This window comes from Dipodomys merriami, unplaced genomic scaffold, assembly GCF_024711535.1.
Source record: "Dipodomys merriami isolate MVZ:Mamm:240054 unplaced genomic scaffold, mDipMer1.0.p SCAF_37, whole genome shotgun sequence".
NCBI classification, from domain to species: Eukaryota; Metazoa; Chordata; class Mammalia; order Rodentia; family Heteromyidae; genus Dipodomys; species Dipodomys merriami.
Genome location: NW_027205270.1, coordinates 12,500,695 through 12,527,217, shown reverse-complemented (window position 1 = coordinate 12,527,217; position 26,523 = coordinate 12,500,695). Strand labels below are relative to the sequence as shown.

Below are 26,523 nucleotides of genomic sequence, written 5' to 3'. Positions count from 1 at the left end.
CACCCAAAGAAAAAAAGACGGACAGGGTTCAAATCCTTCCATAGATTTGAAACCAAATGTCAGCTTAGCAATCGCAGTGCCAAAACTTCAGCAACACAGTCAAGGCCCTCCCAAAAGTTTACTCCATGTGAAAAGCACTCATTAAACTCAAGAGTTATATTTAGTAAAAAATGGAACACAAGTTATATTTAGATGAAATGACTTAAAAGAATTTTACCAAAAACAGCATGTTTGTACTGATCTGCCAAAAGAAAAGATTTTCCTTAGCTGTTATACACAATTCCCTGACACAGTCTCTCTATACTTACAAAGAGATTTCTGTGTCCAGGTTCTGTGCCTTATACTTATAATTCTAGCTACCTTAAGAGGACCATAGTTCTAGGACAGCCCAAACAAAAAGCAAGGCAAATGTCCCAGGCATGGTGGTATGAGTTTAATTTTAGCTATGGAGGAACCAAGGTCTGAAGCCAGGACCAGATAAAAGCAAAACCCTATCTAAAAAAATAACTGAAAGCAAACAAAGGCTAGTGGCATGTTTAAGTGATAGACACTAGCCTAATAAGCAAGAGGCCCTGAGTTTAAACCCTTACTGCTCCTAGAAAAAAACATTTCTGCTTGCCTCGAAGAACAGGAATGCCAATGGCATTCCAAGGCTACCCAAGGGAAAGTGAGATACAAAGAAATTTAAAAGTAAGTTGACATTTTAAAAGACCAGAAAGATTTCGTAAAAAATCTGAGTTGGGAGTGTTTGACAAAGACACAAGCAACTTGTACTTGCACTGCATAATAGTGACTTCTAAATGTACACACTGGACACACAAACTACAGTTGCACTCAACAACTCTTCCTAGACATGCTACTTTCCAAAATGTCATTAGCACTGAAGTTATAGTCACAAACTACTCAATCACTTTGTAGCTAGCTTGCCCAACCATAATGAACAGTTTCATCTTAAACAATTTTTCATATCCACTTACTAATGCTGCTGGAGCAGGACCGACCTGTTCCTTTGTCCCAGTAGCAACTATGCCAGTGAGTGAGGATGCTGAGGCCTACTGCCAGCTATACCTAAAGTCTAGGAATACCCTGAAAACACTCCAGCCGGGCCCCACTATTCTGGTTTGGAAGTTCTACAAAAATGTTAGCGGGCTGGGAAGGTGGCTCAGTGGTAGAGCATGAGGCCCCGGGTTCGATTCCCCAACACCACATACACAAAAAGAAAAAAAGCCAGAAGTGGCACTGTGGCTCAAGTGGTAGAGTGCTAGCCTTGAGCTGAAGAGCTGAGGGACAGCGCCCAGGCCCAGAGTTCAGGCTCCACGACCGGACCCAAAAAATAAAATAAAATAAAATAAAATAAAAAAATGTTAGCAGCAAACTGGGCACCAGTGGTTCACACCTGTAATCCAAGCCACACAGGAGGCTACTATCTGAGCATCCTGCTTCAAAGCCAGCCTACGCAGGAAAGTCTGTGAGACTCTTACCTCCAATTAATCACCATCAAACTGGAATGGAGCTGTGGCTCAAGTGGTCAAACACTAGCTTTGAGCAAAAATGCTTAGGGAAGTTGGGTGCTAATAGCTCATACTGTAATCCTAGCTACTCAGGAGGCTGAGATCTGAGGATCACAGTTCGAAGCCAGCCCAGACAGGATAGTTTGTGAAACTCTTACCTCCATAAACTACTCAGAAAATGCCGGAAGTGTCACTGTGGCTCATATGGTAGAGCACTAGCCTTGAGCACAAAGAGGCTCAAGGATAATGCCCAGGCCATGGGTTCAAGCAGGACTGGCAAAAATAATTAACAAAATATAAATATTTTTTTTAAAAAACTCAGAAATGACACTCTGGCTAAAGTAGTAGAGCTCTAGCCTTGAGCAAAACAGCTCAGGGATAGTGTCCAGGACCAGCAAAAAAGAGCCCAGGCTCTGAGTTCAAGACCTAGGACTGGCTTACACTCTTGTACCATGTATGTACACACACAAAATTTAGCAGCAGAGAACCAAGCAACTCATTCTTATACTACCTATAGGCCTTAGAGCAACAGTTGTGCAATTTACAAGTGAAACAACAACAAAAAGACATAAGAAGCCAAAAAGAGAAACTGGAGCATACATATTCCAAATTCCTCTTCACCCCAAACTATCAACTCCTTCCCTTTCCTCACCCCACATCTATCTACATCAGAGGACCACTCTGATCTAGTCTGTCTCCAGTGAAAACTACACTAATTACAATGATATAATCATCCAGAGGAAAACCCTCACCTCAGCCCTATTGTGCAAATGAGTACTTCATCAGCTCCTCACTGGCTTTCTTCACTGGCCACAATGCCCAAGAATACAGTCAAATTAGAAAAAAAAAAAAACTTCCCTACCACATCAATGAACTTTGTAACTAATCAGATAGTAGGCATAGAAGCACAGACTGTGAGGGTGGGCTGAACTCTATTAAGGCAATGCTCCCAGGAGACAAGTTGTAGGAATGGAAGCAGAATAGAATCCAGGCCCCCCCAGGAAAGTATCTTAGGATCCTGGGAAGGGAAGTGGTGACACTGGCTATTGTATAGGGGAATGGCTTCAAAGATGAGCAGGGACAGTCAGAGGCATGCAGATGAAGGAAACTGATTTCCCCAAGGAAAGCTCCAAAATCCTACACAAGCCTGGATTTAGTCATCAGGAATCTACAATGTCAGCAAAAATTAGTCTTTGGACGTCCTTATACAGAAGAACACAGAAAATGTGGTAGAAGGGCAGAAAGAAGGGACAAACAGAAAAACCTGTCTTACTTGGGATCTTAATAGCCAAACAGGAGACCAAGAGATACAGTTGTCAGAGTTATGGTACAAACTTTTTAACCTGAGAGGCTAGAAGAATTAAAAATGTCCTAAAATGACTGGAGGTATTTCCAGCTTGAAGTCTTATGTGGAGCATTTCTGATGGCCTAGGGCCTGGTTCAGAGCTGGCATACTGATGTTAGTGGCTCCCAAACCCCACTCTCCAGACATCCTAATGATAAATAGAAAACTGGGACTCTGGTGGCAGAACTCTTCTCATCTCACACAAAGTTACGGGAAGTGTCTGCTTCCATCCTCTGCAGCTATGAGAGGGAAAGTTCACCCAACTTTTACCCACATCGTTTTTCTTGAAATGTGGATGAGAAAAGGCAACAGTCACAGGTGAATGTCCAGCTTTCACTGCAAAAATGACACAACAGGATTTCCTGGGGTATTCCAGTTCAGCAGATGCAAAGCTGCAGGGTCTCCCTGCCAGGGCAAAGCCAGGAGGTCTGGGTGGTTCTGCAACCCTCTGGATCCATCAGAGCCTCTCTCCTAGCCCCCACACTCCATCAAGTGATGTGCATGCTCCCCACTGAACCAAGCGTAGAGGCCATCGATCTCCACAAACAATCCCACAATGACAGCAAGGACAGCCCACCTGTCCACACCTAACAGTTCTTTAGTTATGATCCTTATTTAAGGCCTACTGTAGCACCAAGTGAGTTTGCTGTCTGGGAAAAGCCGTTCCTGAAGGGCCAACACTCCCAGCCCCCACTGGAGAACAAACTAAGCAGGCACTGGAAAGTTGGGCGGGAAGCAAAGAATGAACTGTGTCCAAATGGCAGTCCGAATCAGGCCTGGCACACAGTAGGTGGGTGCTCATCTGAGACCTGCCAGCGGACCCAGCACCAAACAACCCAAGGATGGAGAGGCAGTTCCGGGGGTGGGGGGGTGGGGGACACAAAGGCCTCGCGGCCCCGGACAGTACCCCTGGCTACGCAGGGGAGGAGGCGGGAGCTTAGAGCCCAAGAAGGGGGTGAAGGAATCCGCCCTCATTTGCACTTCGTCTGGGGCCCAGTCAATTTGCTTAATCACTGCTGTAAATGCCAGCCCCCAGCACACAATGCGCGCCCATTAACAGGTTTAAAGTGTCCTAGCGGTCGCTTTAAATGAGAAAAGCCGGCAACAAAAGGGGGGGAAAAGCCAAGTTCCTTCACTCGGAGAAAGCCTAGGATCTCCCTCAAAATCTTCTCAGGGAGTTTAAGATCCAGAGTTCAGTAGAGCTCTGCAGAGCCCCGGAGAGAGAAGCCCGGCGGTGATGGCGGGGGGGGGGGGGGGGGGGGGGGAACGGGGTGTTGGGGAGGGTCGTGGATAACCCACCACGAAGACAGGGTTTGTCAAGACCCAGCTCCAGGTCGCCCAGAGAACCTGGAGAATCGGGCACCACGTCGTCCACCCGGCTCCTGCCGTTCCCTGCCTAACTGCCAAGCTGACCGATCTCTAGGAAGGAAAGCGAGGACACCCCTTTCTCCTTAAAGCACGCACAAATCCAAGTTTTCCTTTTGGCACAAGCTTCCTTTGAGGCCAAGGGAAGACCCCAGAGGTGGCTCCTAGACCTCGATCCGTAAAAGGGACGAAGTTAAAGCAACTTTTCTCTACAGGCGCGGGTCGCGGCGGCCACCGAGGAGTTGAACTCTGCAAACAAGTTCTGCCCGGGATCGGCGCAGGAGGCCCCATCCCCCACTCGGTGGCCGAGCACCGGGGGTGCATCCCGCCCTCCCCGCCCGGCGCCCACCCACCCCGGCGCAGCCCCGGCCGGCCGACTCGCACTCACCGTGCGCGCTCCTCCGGGAGACAGGGGGCCGTTGGAGAGGTACGGGCTGCTCAGGTCCGGGATCATCAGGAAGGGGTACCCCGGGTACGCGGGTCCCTTAAAGAACGAGCCGTCCTGGGGCCTTCTCACTGCGGACAAAACCAAGACGGGGTGAGGCCCGGGGGCCCCCCCGGGACGGCGCCGCAGCAGGAAACTCCGGGAGGGGACGGGGACCCCGAGCGCCCCTCACGCGCGCCCCAGGGTGGCCGCCGCAGAGCGGGGAGGAGCGGCGGGGGCTCGCACACCCGGACCTGAGAGGGGGGGACCCCCGAGGCGCGGGACGCTCCGAGGCCCGAGCGAGACTGGAGACCCGAGCGGCCGGGCAGCCACGTACCTTCGGCGAAATAGTCCCGCGGCTTCTGGAAAGCGTCCCGGGCGGGCTGCGGGCGCCTCTCCGCCTGCGGAGGAGACACAAAGGCGAGGGCGGGTGAGCGGGAGAGGAGCTGGGGTCCCCCCGGGGCTCCCCACGGGAGCCGCCTCACCTCCGAGTCCGAGCTGCTGCTCTGATTCTCCGACTCGTTGACCAGGGACGACTTGACCTCGTCCAGATCGCGCTGCGCCGAGGCGCTGTCGCTGCTCGGCTCCTGCTCCTCGCCCCCCTCGTCCTGGAAGGGGATCAGCTCGTCGTTCGCCCCGAGGTCGTCCCCGCCGCTGGCCGCTCCGGCTCCGCCACCGCCACCGCCGCCGCCTCCGCCTCCGCCGCCGCCGCCTCCACCGCCGCCGCCGGCGCCGCCACCGCCACCGAGCTGGGGCATGGTGGGGCCGCGGGCCGGGGCCGCCGCGCTCCGAGCCCCGCGCCTCCCGCGCCCTGCCCGGCCCGGCCGGGCCCGGCGCCCCTTCCTCCCGCTCCTCGGCCCGCTCCTATCGCCGCGGCCTCGGCCGCCGCCGCTAGAGCCACAAAGTTTGACAGGGCGTGGCCCCGCGGGAAGCGGGCCCGCCGCAGCCCGGCCGGGGCGGGGGAAGGCTCGGCTCGGGGGGCCCCTCCGGCAGAGCGGAGCCCGGGGCTCCCCAACTCGCAGCCGCCGCCTGCCTCCGCCGGGGCGTCCCACAGCCTGGCCCGCCGGGGAGGGGCGAGCGGGGACGGAGGGGAGGGCCCGCCCGGCTGGGCAGGGGGGCCGGAGGGAGGAGCCCCGGCTGCAAGCTGACACCCGCGCGCCTCGCGGAACCCGGAGAGCTCCGGCGCGCGCACACACACTCACATTCGCACGCGCGCACTGCTCCCTCGCACCTTCCGGGGGCTCCCCGTCCCTACCTCCCAAACTCACCCCGACCCCCTCCCCGGCACCCCTAGAGACTCTCTCCGCACCCTCCTGCCAACCCCAGAGTCTTGCCCGCAACCCCTCGGTTATTCTCTTAACTTTCTTCCAAACAACCCCCAGAACTTGTGCGGGTCCACACCCCCCTCCCACGGCGAGGGCGCGCGGGCGGGCGGCACTGCCCCCTGCGGGAAAGCCTCGGACCCGCACATCTGCCGCGGCCCGCCCGGCTGCCCTGCAGTGCCTCTGGGCCGGGCCCGAGCGCTTCAGCCCCGGTCAGCTCAGAGGGTTGCAGAGCCCCGAATCGGAGCGATTTATGGCACTGGGAACTTGGTCCCGCGACCTTCTGTTCTTTTCTGTGGGGTCCCAGTGTTCCTCGCTCCTGACGTGGTTTCGAGCTTGTCCAGGAGTCAACGTGGAACCCCTCTCCCCCCAAATAGTTTGGAATAAGTTCTTAAATCCAATGATCACTATTGAAATCGGAACGGGTCACACCCCACCCCAAAAACAGTCATCCCAGAATCTCCAGAGTCGTAGCCAATGAACATAAGAAAAACGCCCCACCAGGTTTGCAAGGAAAGACATTATATGAAGATATCGTTATAACCCAGTTGTAGAACTTGTGCTTAATATGCATGAAGTCCTGGATTCCCATCCCTCTCCAGCCGGTTTGGGGGAATTCAGAAAGAGGAAGGATATTTTCTTGCACCTCCAATGGTGGGAAACTGTTGGTGACAGCAATCTGGAAGTCAGTTTAGGAGTACCTAAACTTTTGTTGTTATTTTTTAATTTCAGGTCTTGGGACTTGAACACAAAGCTTGGGCACTGACCCTAACTTTTTGCTCAAGGTTAGCACTCTTAACACTGAAGCCACAGCTCCACTTCTGCTTTTCGGTGATTGGAGATGAGAGTCTACTGGATCTTCCTGCCTGGACTGGCTTCGAACCATGATCTTGAGATCTCGGTCTCGTGAGTAGCTAGGATTGCAAGCTTGAGCCACTAGCACTCAGTTAAACTGTTTTAAATACAAGTGGCAGAAGAGTTTTCTAAAGGCATAGCACATATAGAAATAGTCACAGATGGGGCTGGGAAGTTGGCTCAGTGGTAGAGCGCTTGCCTTGCATGCCTGAGGCCCTGGGTTCGATTTCTCAGCACCACATAAGCAAAAAGAAAAAAGCCGGAAGTGGCACTGTGGTAGAGCGCTAGCCTTGAGCTGAAGAGCTGAGGGACAGTGCTCAGTCCCAGAGTTCAGGCCCCACAACCGGACCAAAAAAAGAAAAAAGAAAAAAAAAGAAATAGTCACAGATACAAGGAACTTTGGAGCTTCAGGGCAACTGGTATATACATTCCATTCTCCATCCTTACAAGCGGTTCCACAGCAACCAGCTGGCTGAATGAGGCCCCTGCTCCTGTGGACCCAGATTGATTTGGGAAAAAAATACTCTTAGTAGAAAGGTGATAGGTGTGTATCACTGTTTCATTTGTTTTGAAATAATGCCTTTATTTTGCACAACCAATATGTGAAAATAGCATTACAAAATGTTTTCAGAAAAGCATGTATCATGAAAAATATATTCTTGTTGTGAAGTATCTGTACAAAGGAGTTATAATTCCATAATCAGATTATAAGTACAATGCTTTTTGATCTTTGTCACCTCTTCCTTTGTTTTCCCCCATTTTCCCTCTCCTGTTCCAACCCCCAACCCTCAAATTCTTTTTTTTTTTTTTTTAAGACAGTTTCTCCATATAGCCTAGAATGGCCTTTAACTTAAGATCATCTTGCCTTAGCCTGGGATTACCAGTGCATACTGCCACTCATTGTGAGTAGACTTTTTTTTTTTTTGCTAGTGCCAGGGCTTGAATTCAGGCCTTGGCACTGTTCCTAAACTGCTTTTTGTTCAAGGCTAGCACTCTACCACTTGAGCCACAGCACCATTTCCAGCCTTTTCTGTGTATGTGGTACTGAGGAATCTAACCCAGGGCTTCATGCATGCTAGGCAAGCACTCTACCACTAAGTCATATTCCCAGCCCTGTGAGTAGAATTTTGAATGAAAAGTAAAGCTCAGGGGGCTGGGAAGGTGGCTCAGTGGTAGAGCGCTTGCCTTGCATGCATGAGGCCCTGGGTTCGATTCCTCAGCACCACATAAGCAAAAAGAAAAAAGCCGGAAGTGGCGCTGTGGCTCAAGTGGTAGAGCGCTAGCCTTGAGCTGAAGAGCTGAGGGACAGCACCCAGGCCCAGAGTTCAGGCCCCACGACCGGACCCAAAAAGAAAAAAAGAAAAGAAAAGAAAAGAAAAGAAAAGTAAAGCTCAACATGATGCTGGTGGCTTACATCTGTAATCCTCAATATTTAGAAGGCTGAGATGTGAAAATCAAACCAGCTATAGCAGATTTGAGACTCCTATCGCCAATTAACCACCAAAATGGAGCTGTAGCTCAAGTAGTGGAGCACTAGTTTGAGCACAAAAGCCCAGGCAGAGAGCACTTAGGTCCTGAGTTCAAGTTACGAGACTGAAGAAATTGGGCCTAGCATTTGTTGTCACAATCCAGTGTTTGGAGTCATGTCCTAAAATTGACTTCCTAGTTATTTGGGGTTTGGGAAATGGAAAAGAGATAATCTTTCTGATTACTTGTTTTATCTGCATGGCTGGTTTTGAGGTTTTAAACCTGACTTGAATAGTAAGACCAAACATGATGGTACAGGAATATTTTAATAAGTGTACCAACATGCAAATGTAGAAGAGCCAAAATGATTGTTTTTCTTTAGATTGAATATTTGAATCTTATGTGTAACAAAAGAAGCAGGTTTTAGTTCTTTCTGTGCCCTGATATTCTGTATATCATTGAATTATCCAAGATTTGATGGGATTTATCAGTATGTAGATAGCTCTATAATGCTTCAATTGTACACTTCTAAATGTGCAGTGCAAGAGCTTGTTTATATTTCATACTTTTTATACTTTGAGGAAAAAACGTCAAAGCAAAATTGGTGTCCAAGGAACAAAAAGTGACCAAGTAAAGAATAAATTTTAAAAATACTCTTATGAGGGGCTGGGAAGGTGGCTCAGTGGTAGAGCGCTTGCCTTGCATGCCTGAGGCCCTGGGTTCGATTCCTCAGCACCACATAAGCAAAAAGAAAAAAGCCGGGAGAGGCGCTGTGGTTCAAGTGATAGAGCGCTAGCCTTGAGCTGAAGAGCTGAGGGACAGCGCCCAGGCCCAGAGTTCAGGCTCCACAACCGGACCCAAAAAAAAAAAATACTCTTATGAGACTTGTCATACCACTCATGGAATTCCAGTTATTATGAATTGCTCCACTCCCCTCTCCCTTACCCCAACAATGGTTTTCTTTGCAACTAAGAAGCTAGTATCTTGGATTAACTGATGCCTGCTAATGCTTTCTGATTACTTGCATTCTGTTTCTTGCTTTAAAAGAAAAAGACAACATGGTTGGACTAGTATTATAGCTCTAAGAAAAGCAAAAACTACAAACAATAATTTGATTACCAAAATTGGGATATTTAAAGCCTAACACCCTTCTAATAAAGACAGGAATTTCTTTTTAATACTTGTTTCAGACTCTTGAACCTCTTTATAAGTTTACTAATAAATCTATTTTCATCCATCTTTTGCAATAGTTCTTTTAAATCACAACAGTTGGTTAGCAAGCTGACTTTTTTATGTGTGCTGTACAAGTAATTGTGAACTTTTAATATGTTGAATGCTTTCATTTTGATAACGATCTCCATTTGATATTTTCATTTGTATAACTCATTTGCAGTCTGATTTTGTTATTTTTTTAGTGCCCATCCCTGACATATCATGCAAAGTTAATTTTCTTGGCATTCACAAATATCTGGATCATGAAAAAATGATGAAATGGGGGGGGTGGGAGATGGGAAGGGATGGGAAGGGGAAGCAAAGGAAGAGGCAACAATGCTTGATAAGAAATGTACTCATCACCTTGCCCATGTAATTGTAACCCCTCTGTTCGGTATTTTCACAATTAAAAAAAGAAATTTAATATTAAAAATGATGAAAATAAATTAAAATTGAATTTAAAAAAAAGAAAAATTCCAAAAGATTCCATGGAAAAAGCTGGGCATGATGAGCATGCCTGTTATCTCAGCAACACTAGAAGGAGGAAAAAAAGGACTGAGGTCCAGACACCAGCCTAGGCAGAAAGCAAGAATTCAAGTCAAAAAAAAAAAAAGTCAAAAAAAGGGCTGGGCCAGGCACTAGTGGCTTACACCTATAATCCTAGCTACTCAGGAGGCTGAGATATGAGGATCACAGTTCAAAGCCAGCCAGAGCAGGAAAGTCCCTGAGACTCTCATTCCAAATAACCACCAGAAAACCGGAAGTGGCACTGTGGCCCAAGTGGTAGAGCACTAGCCTTGAGCTGAAGAGCTGAAGGATAGCTCCCAGGCCCAGAATTCAAGCCCCACAAGTGACAAAAATAAAAAGTGGGCTGGAAACCTGTCTCAGTGAAAGTTCCTCCCCCCCTCCCCTCAGGACAGCAGCTTTGTAATTAACTACTTTCAGTCCCTCCAATTAACCATTGTTACTAATTTGATATGTATCATCCCAGACATTTCCCCAGGCAGTTGAGAATGCTATAAACACTTAAACCTGCATATAGATTTACATGAATAGAATTGCAGGAGAGGTTTTTAAGGTGTTTTTTCCTCCCCTTCCTTCAACCCCCATTAGAAAAAGGAAGGACTGGATAGGTGGGGTGGGGATTTTAGAAACTTGGCAGTGAATAGAATTCTAAATGTGGGTTAGGGAACTCAGGCCAAGCCCTAACTTAAGTTTGCGTTGGTTACTTCCTTTAGCCTCATTTGCTAAGACTGGTGGGGGGAGCTTATGCCCCACATTTTCAGTAATTCTCAGTGCCTATTGCTCTAGACTTTCCCCAACTCCATCCCACTGTAAAACATTCCTGTGATCCCGTCTGTGACTCTCCTTTAATTAAGCAAATATTTCTAAAACTAAAAAAAAGCTGGTGTCCATGGCTCAAGCCAGGAAACCTATCTACTCAGGAGGCTGAGAGCTGAGGATCCTAGTTCAAAGCCAGCCTGGGCAGGAAACTTCGTGAGACTCTTATCTCCAATAAACCACTCAGAAAACTGGAAGTGGCGCTGTAGATCAAGTGGTAGAGGACCCACCTTGAGCTGAAAAGCTGAGGGACAGAGTTCAAGCCCCATTACTGAAGAAAAAAAAGATAAATAAAAAAAAAAAAAATCAGATCCGGGTGCTGGCTGTAGCCTGTACTCCTAGCCACTCGGGAGGCAAAGATCTGAAAATCACAGTTTGAAAGCCCAGAGACTTTTACCTCTAATTAACTAACAAATAAAGGACAGAAATGGAGGTGTATGCACACATGTTAGAGCTCTAGCCTTGACCAAAGAAGCTCATGGACCGCTCCCAGATGTGGCATAAAAGACAAAAACAAGCTGGGCATTGGTGCTTATAGCTACCATCCTAGATATCAGGAGACTGAGACAGCTTAACAAAAGCTCACTAGAGCCTGGCACCAATGGCTCATGCCTGTAAATCTAGCTCCTCAGGAGGCTGATATCTAAGGACTGATCTTTGAAACCAGTTCAAGAAGGAAAGTCTTGTCTCCAATTAATCACCCAAAAGCTGGAAATGGAGCTGTGGCTCAAGTGTAAAGCACTAGCTTTGAATACAAAAGTTCAAGGACTGGACCCTGAGTTCAAGTCCTAGGTCAGGCACAAAAAAGAGAGACAGAGAAAGAGAAAAAAAAAAAAGAGAGAAGGAGGGAGAGTGGGAAGGAGGCTTTTTATGTGGTATATAACAGATGAAAAGCTATGGTAGCCAGGCCCTAGTAGCTCATGCCTGTAATCCTTGCTACTCAGGAGGCTGAGCCGTAAGGATGGTAATTCACAGGCAGGAAAGTCTGTGACACTTACCCCAATTAATCACCAGAAAAGCAGAAGTGGAGCTGTAGAGCACTAGTCTTGAACACAGAGAGGTTCAGGGACAGAGCTCAAGAGACTAGCAAAAAAGAAGAAGGAGGAGGAGGAGGAGGAGGAGGAGGAGGAGGAGGAGGAGGAGGAGGAGGAGGAGGAGGACGAGGACGAGGAGGAGGAGGAGGAGGACGAGGAGGAGGAGGAGGACGAGGAGGAGGAGGAGGAGGGGAGGGGGAGGAGGAGGAGGAGGAGGAGGAGGAGGAGGAGGGGAGGGGGAGGAGGAGGAGGAGGAGGAGGAGGAGGAGGAGGAGGAGGAGGAGGAGGAGGAGGAAGAAGAAGAAGAGGAAGAGGAAGAAGAAGAAGAAGAAGAAGAAGAAGAAGAAGAAGAAGAAGAAGAAGAAGAGAAGAAGGAATAACATGTCTTCTTTCAGCTGTAAAGAACAGAAAACAATTCCATTGAGTAGAAACCACTCCAACATCTATGTACAATCACGCTTTCTTCTTCCTCCTAATGATTGTGAGTAGGGGCTACTCTACGAATACTGCTTATGTCAGTCAAGATTTTTGGTTTAATCATATCTGAAAAGATGTCTTTTCCTTTTATTTTATTTTATTTTGCCAGTCCTGGGGCTTGAAATCCAGGCGTAGGCACTGTCCCTGAGCTTTTGTGCTCAAGGCTAGTGCTCTACCACTTGAGCCACAGTTCCACTTCCAGCTTTTTTGTGGTTAATTGGAAGTAAGAGTCTTGGAGAGTTTTCTGCTGGGGCTGACTTTGAACCTCAATCTCAGCCTCAGATCTCATTCTCCTGAGTAATTACAATTATAGGAGTGAGCCACTGGCACCTGGCCTCTTTTCCTTACTCATAGATCCTTTGGATTTAGGTCATAGACATAGACATATAGACAGAGCCAAATCTTTGGAAGTAAGCCATTATCAGCCTACCACACCTATCAACCTCGAAGAAATGAAAATTGAAGCAGCATAGATGTATCATTTCTCATCTATTAATTTAGCACAGGAAGAAAAGAATGGTGACACCAACATGGGTCTTTGTGCCTAGAAGTGTAGCATTGTATAACATTTCTGAAGGGAAGTTGGTCAGTCACTAGGAGAAAGCTTTACATGGAAAATGCTTTTTAACTCATCCTTATACTTCTAGAATTGTTTTTATATACTAAGGAACTAACCAAGTGTGCAAGTAAACCTGGAGGATTGTGCTCAAGGCAGTGCAGAGTTATCCCAATATTTCCAGCCAGGACTATGACATCAATTCCTGGTATGTTCATCTATCAGACACCGTAACACTGAAGAATTACACTTTTTCACGATAATAAGTGAAAAGAATAAGTTAAAATTAACCAGGCTGGGACGGTGGCTCAGTGGTAGAATGCTTGCCTTGCACGCATGAGGCCCTGGGTTTGATTCCTCAGCACCACATAAGCAGAAAAAGCCAAATGGCATTGTGGCTCAAGTGGTAGAGCACTAACCTTGAGCTGAAGAGCTGAGGGACAGCTCCAGGCCCAGAGCTCAGGCCCCACAACCAACAAAAACAAAACAAAACAAAAAAATTAACCTATGCGGCTTGTGATACAGCTTAGATCCATTCTCCAGCATCAAAATAAAATAAAATTAGCACATAAAAATGTATGCTTTGGGCTGGATACTGGTAGCTCACACTTGTAATCCTAGCTACTCAGAAGGCTGAGATCTGAGGATTGTGGCTCAAAGCCAGCCCTGGCAGGAAAGTCCCTGAAAAATTTTTTTTTTTTTTTTTTTTTTGTGGGTCTTGAACTCTGGGCTTGGGCACTGTCACTGTGCTCGCCAGCTCAAGGCGAGTGCTCTACTGCTTGAGCCACAGCGTCACTTCTGGTTTTCTAGTGATTTATTGGAAATAAGAATCTCAGGGACTTTCCTGCCTGGGCTAGCTTTGAACTGTGATCCTCAGATCTCAGCCTCCTGAGTAGCCAGGATTACAGGCGTGAGCCACTGGCACCAGCTTCCATGAGATTCTTTTTTTTGGGGGGGGGTCCAGTTGTGGGGCCTGAACTCTGGGCCTGGGCGCTGTCCCTCAGCTCTTCAGCTCAAGGCTAGCACTCTACCATTTGAGCCACAGCGCCACTTCCGGCTTTTTTCTTTTTGCTTATGTGGTACTGAGGAATCGAACCCAGAGCGTCGAGCATGCAAGGCAAGCGCTCTACCACTGAGCCACCTTCCCAGCCCTTCCATGAGATTCTTATCTCCAGTTATCCACTAGAAAACCAGAAGTGGTGCTGTGGCCAAGTGGTAGAGCCCTAGCCTTGAGCTGAAGAGCTGAGGGACAGTGCCCAGGCCCAGAATTCAAGCTCCACAACTGACAGAAAATGCTTCCCTTTTTTGGGGGGGAGGGGTCCGATCATGGGGCCTGAACTCTGGGCCTGGGCACTGTCCCTCAGCTCTTCAGCTCAAGGCTAGCACTCTACCACTTGAGCCACAGCGCCACTTCTGGCTTTTAGGAATCGAACCCAGGGCCTCATGCATGCAAGGCAAGCACTCTACCACTGAGCCACCTTTCCAGCCCAATGCTTCCCTTTTTAATGGATTATTAGTATCCATTTTATCTTAAACTCAGGGCCTGGGCATTGTCCCTGAGCTTCTTTAGCTCATGGCTAGCTCTCTACCACTGAGCTACATTCGCAGCACTCTACCACTAAGCCACATTCCCAGCCCCTATAGTTACTCTTGATAGGATTAAAAGGAGGTGGGAATGTGGTTTAGTGATAGAGTGCTTGCCTAGCATGCATGAAGCCCTGGGTTTGATTCCTCAGTATCATAAACACAGAAAAACCTGGAAGTGGTGCAGTGACTAAAGTGGTAGAGTGGCTAGCCTTGAGCTCAGAGACAGTGCCCAGGCCCTGAGTTCAAGCCCCAGGACTGGCAAAAAAAAAAAAAAAAAAGAGTAACTATAGAGTATAGAGCTGGGTGTGATGGCATGTACCTGTAATCTCAGCACTAAAAAGGAAGAAACAGGACTGAAAGTTTAAGACCAGTCTATATTACACATGGAAACAATGTCTCAAAAACAAAGAAACAAACAAAAAACACAAATCACAGCAGAACATGATAAATTATAGAGGCCTCTAGACATTCACACACAGTTAGACCAAAAGAAGATGGTCTTAGGTGAGGTACACAAAGGTGAAATGCCTCTGTGCCCCTGTGCCTCTGATCATACAAGATGATACTTATTTAAATGAGTTCCAGGATGGCTGGGAGTGTGGCTTAGTGGTTGAGTGCTTGACTAACATGCATGAAGCCCTGGGTTTTGATTACTGAGTACCACATAAACAGAAAAAGCTCGAAGTGGCGCTGTAGCTCAAGTGGTAGAGTGCTAGCCTTGAGCAAAAGAAGCTCAGGAACAGTGCCAGGCCTTAAGTTCAAGCTCTAGGACTGGCCAAAAAAAGGGAGACTCTTTTTCTTTTCTTTTCTTTTCTTTTTGTCTTGTTTGTTTGGTTATCTTTGGGGGGCAAGGGGACACAGAAATGTAGGACAAAGGGTGAACAAATGCACAGTGGTATGCAGTAGAAACAATACAAACAATACAACTTGTGGGCAGGGACAAGTGGGAAATATTGGGAGAGAGCAAAGGAAGAGGGTGATATTGTCCAAAAATAAATGTATTCATTACCTGACTTATGAAATGGTAACCCCTGTGTATATCACCTTTATAGTAACATTTTTAAAATTTTGATATAAAAAACAAAAACCTAGCAGGGTGCCCAGAAGGCTGAGATCTAAGGATTGTCATTCAAAGTCAAACTAGGCAAGAAAGTCAGTGAGACCCGTATCGCCAATAAACTATACAAAACCTGGAAGTGAAGTTTGTGGCTGAACTGGTAGAGCACTGTCCTGGAACAAAAGAAGCTCGTGAACAGTTCACAAGCCCTTAGTTCAAGGCCAAGGATTGAGAGGTGGGGAGGGGGAGAGAGAGAGGGAGAGGGAGAGAGAGAGGGAGAGAGAGAAGGAGAGAGAGAAAGAGAGAGTGGGAGAGAGAGGAGAGAGAAAGAAAGAAAGAGGGGGAAGAGAGAGAGAGGAGAGTGAGCAAGAGAGAGACCTTGTAACTCAGGACAAAAATGCAGATAATTGCAAGATATCAAGAGGGAAGAAGTTAGTCAAGACTTGAGGAGTTGATATGGCAGAAAAACACATTCAGGTGAGTTTATATCTGCCACTGTTTTACAATTTTTTTTTTTTTTTTTTTACAATTTAGAGCCCTGGTAATTTGCAGGAACCTATATAGAGCAGGTAAGCTGTAACCTGTTCCTTGCTTTTGTAATGTCTGTGAACTTAGAATCGTGTTTTTACATTCATAAATCATAGAAAAAAATCAAAGAGAGACAATATTTTATTTTATTTTTTATTTTTATTTTTTATTTTTGGGTCTGGTCTTGAGGCCTGAACTCTGGGCCTGGGCGCTGTCCCTCAGCTCTTCAGCTCAAGGCTAGCGCACTACCACTTGAGCCACAGCGCCACTTCCAGCTTTTTTCTTTTTGCTTATGTGGTACTGAGGAATCGAACCCAGGGCCTCAGGCATGCAAGACAAGAGCTCTACCACTGAGCCACCTTCCCAACCGACAATATTTTATGACACGTGAACATTTTGTGAAATCCAAACTTTAGTATTGATCAAGTTTTATTTAAACAAGGCTATGATCATTAGTTTAAATATTATCTACAGTTGTTTTATAAAATGGGTGAAGGAAAGAAGTTTAAATTATCTTGTTTGTTGTACTGTTTTTTATTTGAGGTGTGTGTGTGTGTGTTCCAGTACGGAGGCTTGAACTTGAGACCTCAAGGTCTTTTCTCTCAAGGTTAGCTCTCTTCCATTTGAGCTTTTTGTCTTTTTGCTGACTAATTGGAAATGAGAGACTCTAATTTATCTGCCTGGGCTGGATTTGAAGCAAGATCCTTAGATCTCAGCCTCCTAAGTAGTTAGAATTACAGGTGTGAGCCACTGTCAACCAGCTAATTGTGGTACTTTATAACAGGCTTATAATATGGCTTGTTATATAAATTCTTCCAGAATATAGAAGTGGTAATAATGATAATTAATTTATTTTATATGGTCAATATAATTTTTTCCTTTGTAGTGCTGAGGATTAAATTCAAGCCTTCCAACATGCTAAGTAAAAGCTAGATCTACCACTGAGTTTGTTCTTTTTTTTTTTCTTTTTTTTTCTCTCTCTCTTTTTCTTTATCCTTTTTTTCTTTCTTTTTGCCAGTACTGGGGCTTGAACTCAGAGCCTCAAGTTCTTGCTTGGCTTTTTCACTCAAGGCTGGTATTCTGCCACTTGAGTTGCATTTCCACTTCTGACATTTTTGCTGGTAAACAGAAGATAAGAAGCTCTCTGACTTGTATGCCCAGACTAGCTTTGAACCATGCAGGCATGAACCTCTGGTTCATAGTCTTGATATCATAGTTAACAAAGACGTAAGAAAGTTACTTGCCAATCTTTCTTATTACTATTATTCTGAACTTAGCCTTATCTAAAAGAATAATAGATTGTGATACATGGGACTTATTTCAGGAATGCCAGTTTTATCATTCAAAAGTTCAACATAATTTATCATAATTATAAAATAAAGGAGAAGCTGGGCACTGGTGGCTCACACCTGTAATCCTTGCTACTCAGGAAGCTGCTGAGATCTGAGGATGGAAGTTCAAAGCTAGCCTGAGCAGGAAAGTCCATGAGACTCTTCTTTTTTTCTTCTGGGTCTGGTTGTGGGGCCTGAACGCTGTCCCTCAGCTCTTCAGCTCAAGCACTCTACCACTTGAGCCACAGTGCCACTTCCGGCTTTTTTCTTTTTTCTTATGTGGTGCTGAGGAATCGAACCCTGGACCTCATGCATGCAAGGCAAGCGCTCTACCACTGAGCCACCTTCCCAGCCCCTTCAGGAGACTCTTATCGCCAATTAGCCAACAGAAACCTGGAAGTGGAGTTGTGGCTCAAAGTGGTAGAGTGCTAGCCTTGAGCACAAGAGTTTAAGGGACAGTGCCCAGGCACTAAGTTCAAGCTCCAGGACCAAAAAAAAAAAAAGTTTCTAGACTGTTGTATGTATATATGAATGTATGTATATGAATGAATGAATGTATGTATGTATGTGTGTGTGTGTGTGTGTGTGTGTGTGTGTGTGTGTGTGTGTGTGTGTGTGTATACATGTGCTTGCCTGGGGGATTGAACCTAGCCTTGTGGAGCAGGTGCTCCACTACTCTAGACACTTCCCCAGGCTTCTTGTTAGTACTATGCTTTTGACACTGGATCTTGCTACCTTGGCTTTGGCTGCCATAGCACTTGCTATCCTCCTACCTCCATATCCCAAATAGTTGGGATTACAGGTGTGAACTGTTGTGCTTGGCTGGTTCTTTCTTTTCAGTACATCATGGAAGCCTTTCAACCCTGGGGAAAACTGCCAAGGGGCTGGAGAATTCCTAGAGACAGCAAATCGCTCCCCTAGGAGGGAGCCTTTCATATGCAAAATCAATCCGTAGCCCATAGCCTAAACCTCTGAGTCAATAGTCCTCTGCCCTAACCACTCCAGGGTCACGTACCTGACTACTCAGGACAGCTTTTTTTTTTTTTTTTTTTTTTTTGTCGGTCGTGGGGCTTGAACTCTGGGCCTGGGCGCTGTCCCTCAGCTCTTCAGCTCAAGGCGAGTGCTTTACCACTTGAGCTACAGCGCCACTTCCAGTTTTCTGGTGGTTTATTGGAGATAGGAGTCTCACGGTCTCTCCTGCCTGGTCTGGCTTTGAACCGCGATCCTCAGATCTCAGCCTCCTGAGTAGCTAGGATTACAGGCGTGAGCCAACAGCGCCCAGCTTTCAGGACAGCTTTTGAACACTGGAAGAGTGCTGCACTCATTCAAATTAGCTGATGCCAAACCTGCTAAGTCAGTTTAACTGCTCCTCCTATTCCTATCCCAGAAAACCACAGCAAAGTCCATGCTTTCTCCCACTCTGTCTCTGACACTTCGCCATGTGGCTTAGGTAATGTGGCATGTTCTTTCCTCTTGGATACTGTGAATTACAAACTGTCTTTATTGGAGTTATTCTCTGATCTGTCAGTGTCACCACACCTGAACAATAATAAAACTTGTACTTAAAAATAATATGGCCTGGGCTCACGCTTATAATCCTAGCTACTCAGGAGGCTGAGATCTGAGGATTGCGGTTCAAGCCAGCTGGGGCAGGAAAGTCCGTGAGACTCTTATCTCCAATTAACCATCAGAAAACTGGAAGTAGCGCTGTGGCTCAAGTGGCAGAGTGCTAGCCTTGAACTAAAGAGCTGAGGGACAGCGCCCAGGCCAAGAGTTCCAGTCCCATGACCAACAAAAAAAAAAAAAAAGAAGGCTGGGAAGGTGGCTCAGTGGTAGAGTGTTTGCTTATCATGTATAAAGCCCTGGGTTAATTCCTCAGTACCACATAAACAGAAAAAGCTGGAAGTGGTGCTGTGGCTCAAGTGGTAGAGTGCTAGCTGTTAGGTTTTTAAAAAGAGGTAGCCGAGTAAGAACAGCACCACGCACGTGGTATTCAGGGAAGGGGTAAATTTATTCAGTAGACCTGATGGGACCAGGCCAGTTTGGCACTCCACGCAGCCGGGAAAGGCCTGGAAAAGACCTGAGAAAGACAGAGAGCTGGGGAAAGAGCTGGGAAAGAGGTGGGAAAGAGAGAGAGCTGGGAAAGAGCTGAGAAGGAAAGAGCAGAGAGAGCATCTGGGCCTGGGCTAGGCCTTATCTAGGGTATGGGCGGAGAAAGGTGTGGCCACATCAAATTCAGATGTGACCTCAGCGGATGCAGATGTGACCTCTTCCAGGTGTGCCAGTTGCCTAGGTAATGCAGGTACTGGGTGGAGACTTTGCTGCGAGGAGGGTAGAGTCTGCTCGCCATCCAGGAGTGGACCTTACACTAGCCTTGAGCAAAAGAAGCTTAGAGACAATGCCTAGACCCTGAGTTCAAGTCCCAGGATTAGCATCATCATCATTATTATTATTATTATTATTAAATAATAATGGAGCCGGGCACTGGTGGCTCACACCTGTAATCCTAGCTACTCAGGAGGCTAAGATCTGAAGATCTCAATTCAAAGCCAGCCCAGGCAGGACCGTCCATGAGATTCTTATCTCCTATTAACCATCAGAAAACTGGAAGTAGTACTGTAGCTCAAAGTGGTAGAGCACTAGCCTGGAGCTGAAGAGCTGAGGGATAGCGTCCAAGCCCAGAGTTCAAGCCCCACGGCCCACAAAATCGTCGTCGTCATCGTCGTCGTTGTTGTCATCATCATCATCATCATCATCATCATCATCATCATCATCATCATCATATGGTTTTTAGGGTTGGGAATGTGACTTGGTGGTAGAGTGATTGCCTAGTATGCATGAAGTCCTGAGTCTGATTCCTCAATACCATATAAACAGAGAAAGCTGGAAGTGGTATTGTGGCTCAAGTGATAGAGCTCTAGCTAGCCTTGTGCACAGAGACTCAGGGACAGAGCCGAGGTCCTGAGTTCAAGCCTCAGGACTGGCAATAGTAATAACAACAACAATAATAATGTATTTTTTTGGGGGGGGGTCCGGTCGTGGGGCCTGAACTCTGGGCCTGGGTGCTGTCCCTCAGCTCTTCAGCTCAAGGCTAGCGCTCTACCACTTGTGCCACAGAGCCACTTCCGGCTTTTTTTGTTTTTACTTATGTGGTACTGAGGAATCGAGCCCAGGGCCTCAGGCATGCAAGGCAAGCACTCTACCACTGAGCCACCTTCCCAGCCCCATAATAATGTATTTTAAAGGCTAAAGATAGCATAGATTTCTTTTTTCTCTTTTGTTTCTGGATCTGCAAACCAGGGCCTCCATCTCATGTAAAACAAGTACTCATCCCATTCATACAGAGATCAAGAATGGGCAAAATGAGCTGGGCACTGGTAGCTCATGCCTATAATCCTAGCTACTCAGGAGGCTGAGATCTGAGGATCATGGTTCAAAGCCAGCCTAGGCAGGAAACTCAGTGAGACTCTTATCTCCAATAAACCACTAGAAAACCAGAAGTGGTGCTGTGGCTCAAGCAGTAGAGCACTCGCCTTGAGCTGAAGAGCACAGGGAAAGCTCCCAGATCCAGAGTTCAAGCCCCATGACTGACACACACACGCAAAAAAAAAAAAAAAAAAGAATGGGCAAAATGAATCAATTTGATCAGAATCAGAACTATTGTTTTGAGGAGTGGGATGAAGGACATAAAGAATGGTTCCCTCCACCCCACCCACATCCAGTTTTTTTTTGCTTTTTTCAGTGTTGAATGGAGTTTGAACTCAGTGCCTTGTGCTTACTAAGCAGGCGCCTTACCACTTGAGCCATATCTCAAAGCCTGTTTGCACTTATTTGTTTGAAAAGGGTCTCACTTTTAGCTAGGGCCTGCCGGGATCACAATCCTCCCATGAATACTTCCTGCCATAGCTGGGGTAATAGGCACATGCCATCATGCCCAGATTTTTCTGTGGTATTAGAACCACAATCCTACCCAATCTCCATCTTGTATAAGTAGCTAGGATTGAAGTGTGACCTACCATGCCCTGGTTAGAAAGTTTTTCTTTTTGTGTGTGTGTGCTAGTCCTGAGCTTGAACTCAGGGACTATACTTGAGCTTTTGTGCTCAAAACTAGTGTTCTACTACTTTGAGCTCCATTCCTCAATTACTGGATTTTTTTTTTTTTTTTTTTTTTTTTTTTTTTTTTTGTCGGCCGTGGGGCTTGAACTCTGGGCCTGGGCGCTGTCCCTCAGCTCAAGGCGAGCGCTCTACCACTTGAGCTACAGCGCCACTTCCGGTTTTCTGGTGGTTTATTGGAGATAGGAGTCTCACGGTCTCTCCTGCCCGGGCTGGCTTTGAACCGCGATCCTCAGATCTCAGCCTCCTGAGTAGCTAGGATTACAGGCGTGAGCCACCAGCGCCCGGCTTGGATTTTTTTTTTTGGCTATGAGTTTCATGGACTTTATTACCTGGGCTTGCTTTGAGCCTCTATCCTTAGATCTCAGCCTCTTAAGTAGCTGGGATTACAGTAATGAGCCAGCAGCACCCCATTACGAAGATTGTTCTTAATGCTCTAAAGCTTTATCTGCATGATGGTTACATAATATCTTCAGTTTGGGAGATTCATTCAGTTATACTTTACACTCTGTGCACTTCAATAAAATTTACTTTAATGAAGAACTCCTCTACCTATTTGTTCTTCCTAGTTGTCTCAATCATCTTTGACTTTACTCACAGAAATTCTAAATGATTCCCCTTCCCCAGGAATCCTATTCTCTTGATTATTTTATTTTATTTTATTTTGTGTGCCAGCCCAGAGCCTGGGCACTGTCCCTGAGCTTTTTGCTCAAGGCGAGTGGTCTATCACTTGAGCCACAGCGCCACTTCCAGATTTTTCTGCTTATGTGGTGCTGAGGAATTGAACCCAGGGCCTCATACATGCAAGGCAAGTGCTCTACCACTGAGCCACCTTCCCAGCCCCTGAGCTACATTTATAAGCCTTGAGATGTTTTGTTTTGTTGTTTCTCCAGTGTGTTTTTTATTTGTTTATTTGTTTTGTTTTGTTGGTCTGTACCAGTCCTGTGGCTTGAACTCAGGGCCCAGGTGCTGTCCCTGACCTTCATTTTGCTCAAGGCTAGCATTCTACTACTTGAGCCACAGCTCCATTTCTGGCCTTTTTTGGTCGTTCAGTGGAGATGATAGTCTCATGGACTTTCCTGACTGGGCTGGCTTTGAATAGCCATCCTCAGATTTCAGCCTCCTCTGTAGCGAGGATTACAGGTGAGCTACCAGTGCCCAGCCAATCGTGGTTTTTGAAAGATTTATTAATTGCTTATTGTCAGAGAACTCTTAAAGTGTTTAACTTTTGCTGCTCATGATAGTTGAGAAGTAAGCCAATGCAATATTTCTGTCCTGAGTTTGTAAATTATAATCAAGTTAGAAATATAGAAATCTTTGTGTACTGTATACATGTGTATTCAATATGCTCTGAGCACCTGTCATCTTTAAACAACACAGACAACACTAAATAAAACAGCACAATAAGCCAGGTGCAGGTGGATCACGCCTACAATCTTGGCTATTCAGGAAGTTGAGATCTGAGGATTGTGGTTCAAAGCCAGCCCAGCCAAGTAAGTGAGACTCTTATCTCTAATTAAGCACCAGAAAACTGGAAGTGGCACTGTGGCTTAAAAAAGTAGTAGAGTACTAGTCTTGAGCAAAATAGCCCAGGCTTGACTGCTCAAGCTCCATGACTGATAAAAACAAAAACAAAAACAAAACTTTGCAAATAGATACAGTAATACCAGTTCATCTAGAATCAAGTATACACACTTAAAGTTCTTTCTGTAATGCTGCATGCCTGTTCATGACAGTCCCAACTATAGTCATAAGGAATTTTTCTAGCTATGTCATTTCATCATTTTGTAAACATGGAATTAAATTATTTTATGGATGAGTTAAGATTAGAGCAAGAGGACATAGCTTACTAAATCTATGAGTTAAAGGATTTTATTTTATTTTATTTATTATTATTATTTTTGTTGGTCGTGGGGCCTGAACTCTGGGCCCTGGGTGCTGTCCCTCAGCTCTTCAGCTCAAAGCTAGTGCTCTACTACTTGAGCCACAGTGCCACTTCAGCTTTTTCTGTTTATATGGTGCTGAAGAATGGAACCCAGGACCTCATGCATGCAAGGCAAGCACTCTACCACTGAGCCACCTTCCCAGCTGAGTTAAAGGATTTTTCTCATCTATAAAAATTTCACTAAGGGCTGGGAAGGTGGCTTAATGGTAGAGTGCTTGCCTAGTATGCATGAAGCCTTGGGTTTGATTTCTCAGTACCACATAAACAGAAAAAGCTGGAAGTGGCGCTGTAGCTCAAGTGGTAGAGCACCAGCTTTGAGCAAAAGACAGGGACAGTGTCCAGGCCCTGAGTTCAAGCCCTAAGACTGGCACAAAAAAATACACTAAATATTCCCCATAAATTATATTAAGCATTCCTTGGATTTTTAAACTTATTTTTTATTTTATTTATCATACAGCTTGAACTTGGAGCCTAGGCTCTGTCCCTGAGCTCCTTTGCTCAAAGCTGGTACTCTACCACTTTGAGCCACAGTTCCACTTGTAGTTTTCTGGGCTTTCTCAGCTTGCTTTTTCTGTTAGTGCTCTACCACTTAAGCCAAGCTTCCAGCCCAGCTTTTTGCTGTTTGCTTTAGAGATGGAGTCTTGAGGACTTTTTCTGACTGAGCTGGCTTCAAATATTCATCCTCTGGGTCACAGACACTGACCCCTTGCAAGTATTCCTTAGATTAAAAAAAATTAAATTTTGCAGGCTGGGAAGGTGGTTCCATGGTAGAATGCTTGCCTTGCATGCATGAGGCCCTGGGTTCGATTCTTCAGCACCACATAAGCAGAAAAAGCCAGAAGTGGCACTGTGGCTCAAGTGATAGAGCGCTAGCCTTGAGCTGAAGAGCTGAGGGACAGCACCCAGAGTTCAGGCCCCACGACCGACCAAAAAAAAAAAATTAAATTTTGGTACCCACCATGTTGCTGTTGCTGTAAATATGGAGAATGTAGTAACCTGCAAGTTAAGAGGATCTGGGTTTACATTTGGGTTCTGATCAGTTATTATGTGACTCTGGACAAGTCACCTTAGGCTCTTGAAATCTTGGTTTCTTCATCCATGTATGAGACAAGAAAGCAGAACCACAAGATGTTCTGTGTGGTCTTGCTTATCCAGCTGTCAGTCAGCTGGGGATATGTGAGCATGGTCTATGAATACAGGAAATGACAATTCTCAAAAACATTGTGTTAGCCAGGCAATGGTGGCTCGTCCCTGTAATCCTAGATACTTGAGTGGCTGAGATCTGAGGATTGTGGTTCAAAGCCAGCCTGGGCAGGAAAGTCTGGAGACTCCTATCTCCAATTAATCACAAAAAAAAAAAAAAAAAACTGGAAGTGGGGGGCTGGGAAGGTGGCTCAGTGGTAGAGTGCTTGCCTTGCATGCCTGAGGCCCTGGGTTTGATTCCTCAGCACCACATAAGCAAAAGAAAAAAGCCAGAAGTGGTGCTGTGGCTCAAGTGGTAGAGTGCTAGCCTTGAGCTGAAGAGTTGAGGGACAATGCCCAGGCCCAGAGTTCAGGCCCTACGACAGGACCCCCCCCCCAAAAAAAAAAAACAACAACTGGAAGTGGAACTATGGCTCAAGTGGTTAAGCCCTAACCTTGAGCACAAAAGCTTAGGGACAGTACGAGGCCCTGAGTTCAAGCCTCAGGACCAGCACAAAACAAACAAAAACATCATGTTATTTGCTATTTCCCTCTAACAAGACTTAACTTAGTTTAGGAATGATCTTTCTGGCTTCTAACCATTTTGTATTATTATTCTTAGGAATTATTTACTTATTTATTTTTCTCTTTTATTTTGAAAGAGGAGATGGCTCCTTAGTACTTTCCACTCATCATAGTTTAAAAGGCACTATACCTCTCTCCATGCACATTAGTTTGCTAATGGGAGCTAGCTTTTGCTGTGGAGATCTCTGTTATTAAATGCTGGCATTTTCGCCAATCTTATTTCTAATCATCTCTGTTTTGTTGTTGTTGTTGTTGGTTGTGGGGCTTGAACTCTGGGCCTGGGCTTTGTCCCTGAGCTCTTCAACTCTTTACGGCAGCCGGGCGCCTGTGGCTCAGGCCACTCAGGCTTCTCAGAAGGCTGAGATCTGAGGATCACGGTTCAAAGCCAGTCTGAGCAGGAAAGTCTGTGAGACTTGTATCTCCAATAAACCACTAGAAAACTGGAAATGGTACCGTGGCTCAAGTGGTAGAGCACTAGCCTTGAGCTGAAGAGTTGAGGGACAGTGCCCAGGCCCAGAGTTCAAGCTCTACCACCAACAAAAAAGAAAAAGAAAAGGAAAAAAAGAGTCTCACGGCCTTTTCTGCCCAAGCTGGCTTTGAACCGCGATCCTTAGATTTCAGCCTCCTGAGTAGCTAGGATTACAGGCATGAGCCTCCAACATACAGCTTCATCTCTAGTTTTAAACATAATATTAATTATAATTATTTTTCCAAATTATGGACATGGTGGTGCATGACTGTAATCCAGCTACTCAGAAGGCTGAGGCAGGAGGATTCTCAGTTTCAGAACCAGATGAGGTAACTTAACCACCATGTCTCAAAATAAAATGAAGACTGGGGTATAGCTCAGTGATACAGTTCTTGCCTATCATGCACAAGATCCTGAAGTTTCACCCCCTAAAACTGGGAGGGAGGGAGGGACAGAGAGAGAGAGAAAGAGAGACAGAGACAGAGACAGAGACAGAGAGGAATTTGAAGTAATATTCACCAAGCAATAAGCAGTGCTAATAATGAAACTTTTATCTTCCACATTGTGTGTGTGTGTGTGTGTGTGTGTGTGTGTGTGTGTGTGTGTGTGTGTTGGGTAGATGGATAAGGTGAATATGAAGCTATTTCAATAGAGTCCTCAGTCCCATAGGAAACTCTAGAGCTAGACAATGCCTTAGATTTGTGGAAATTGAAGCAATAGGGGCCACTATCTTTGTTCTCCTACGCTGATATGTGATTGAATATGAACTGCCACCAGCTTTTTTCCAGAACACTTTATAGGGCAGGATTCAGCTATG

At 46.2% G+C, this 26,523-nt stretch overlaps 1 protein-coding gene across 1 annotated transcript in view; it reads right to left on the bottom strand.

Moving 5' to 3' along the window:
* Positions 1-26,523, bottom strand: part of Tcf7l1 (transcription factor 7 like 1) — a 206,805-nt gene that overhangs the window by 171,397 nt on the left and 8,885 nt on the right. Inside the window, exons 2-4 of the mRNA XM_069988914.1 lie at positions 5,131-5,536; positions 4,983-5,046; positions 4,610-4,737 (exon numbers count right to left, since the gene is read on the bottom strand). Of these exons, the coding sequence (XP_069845015.1) occupies positions 4,610-4,737; positions 4,983-5,046; positions 5,131-5,536 (598 nt within the window). The remainder of the gene's footprint in view (positions 1-4,609; positions 4,738-4,982; positions 5,047-5,130; positions 5,537-26,523) is intronic.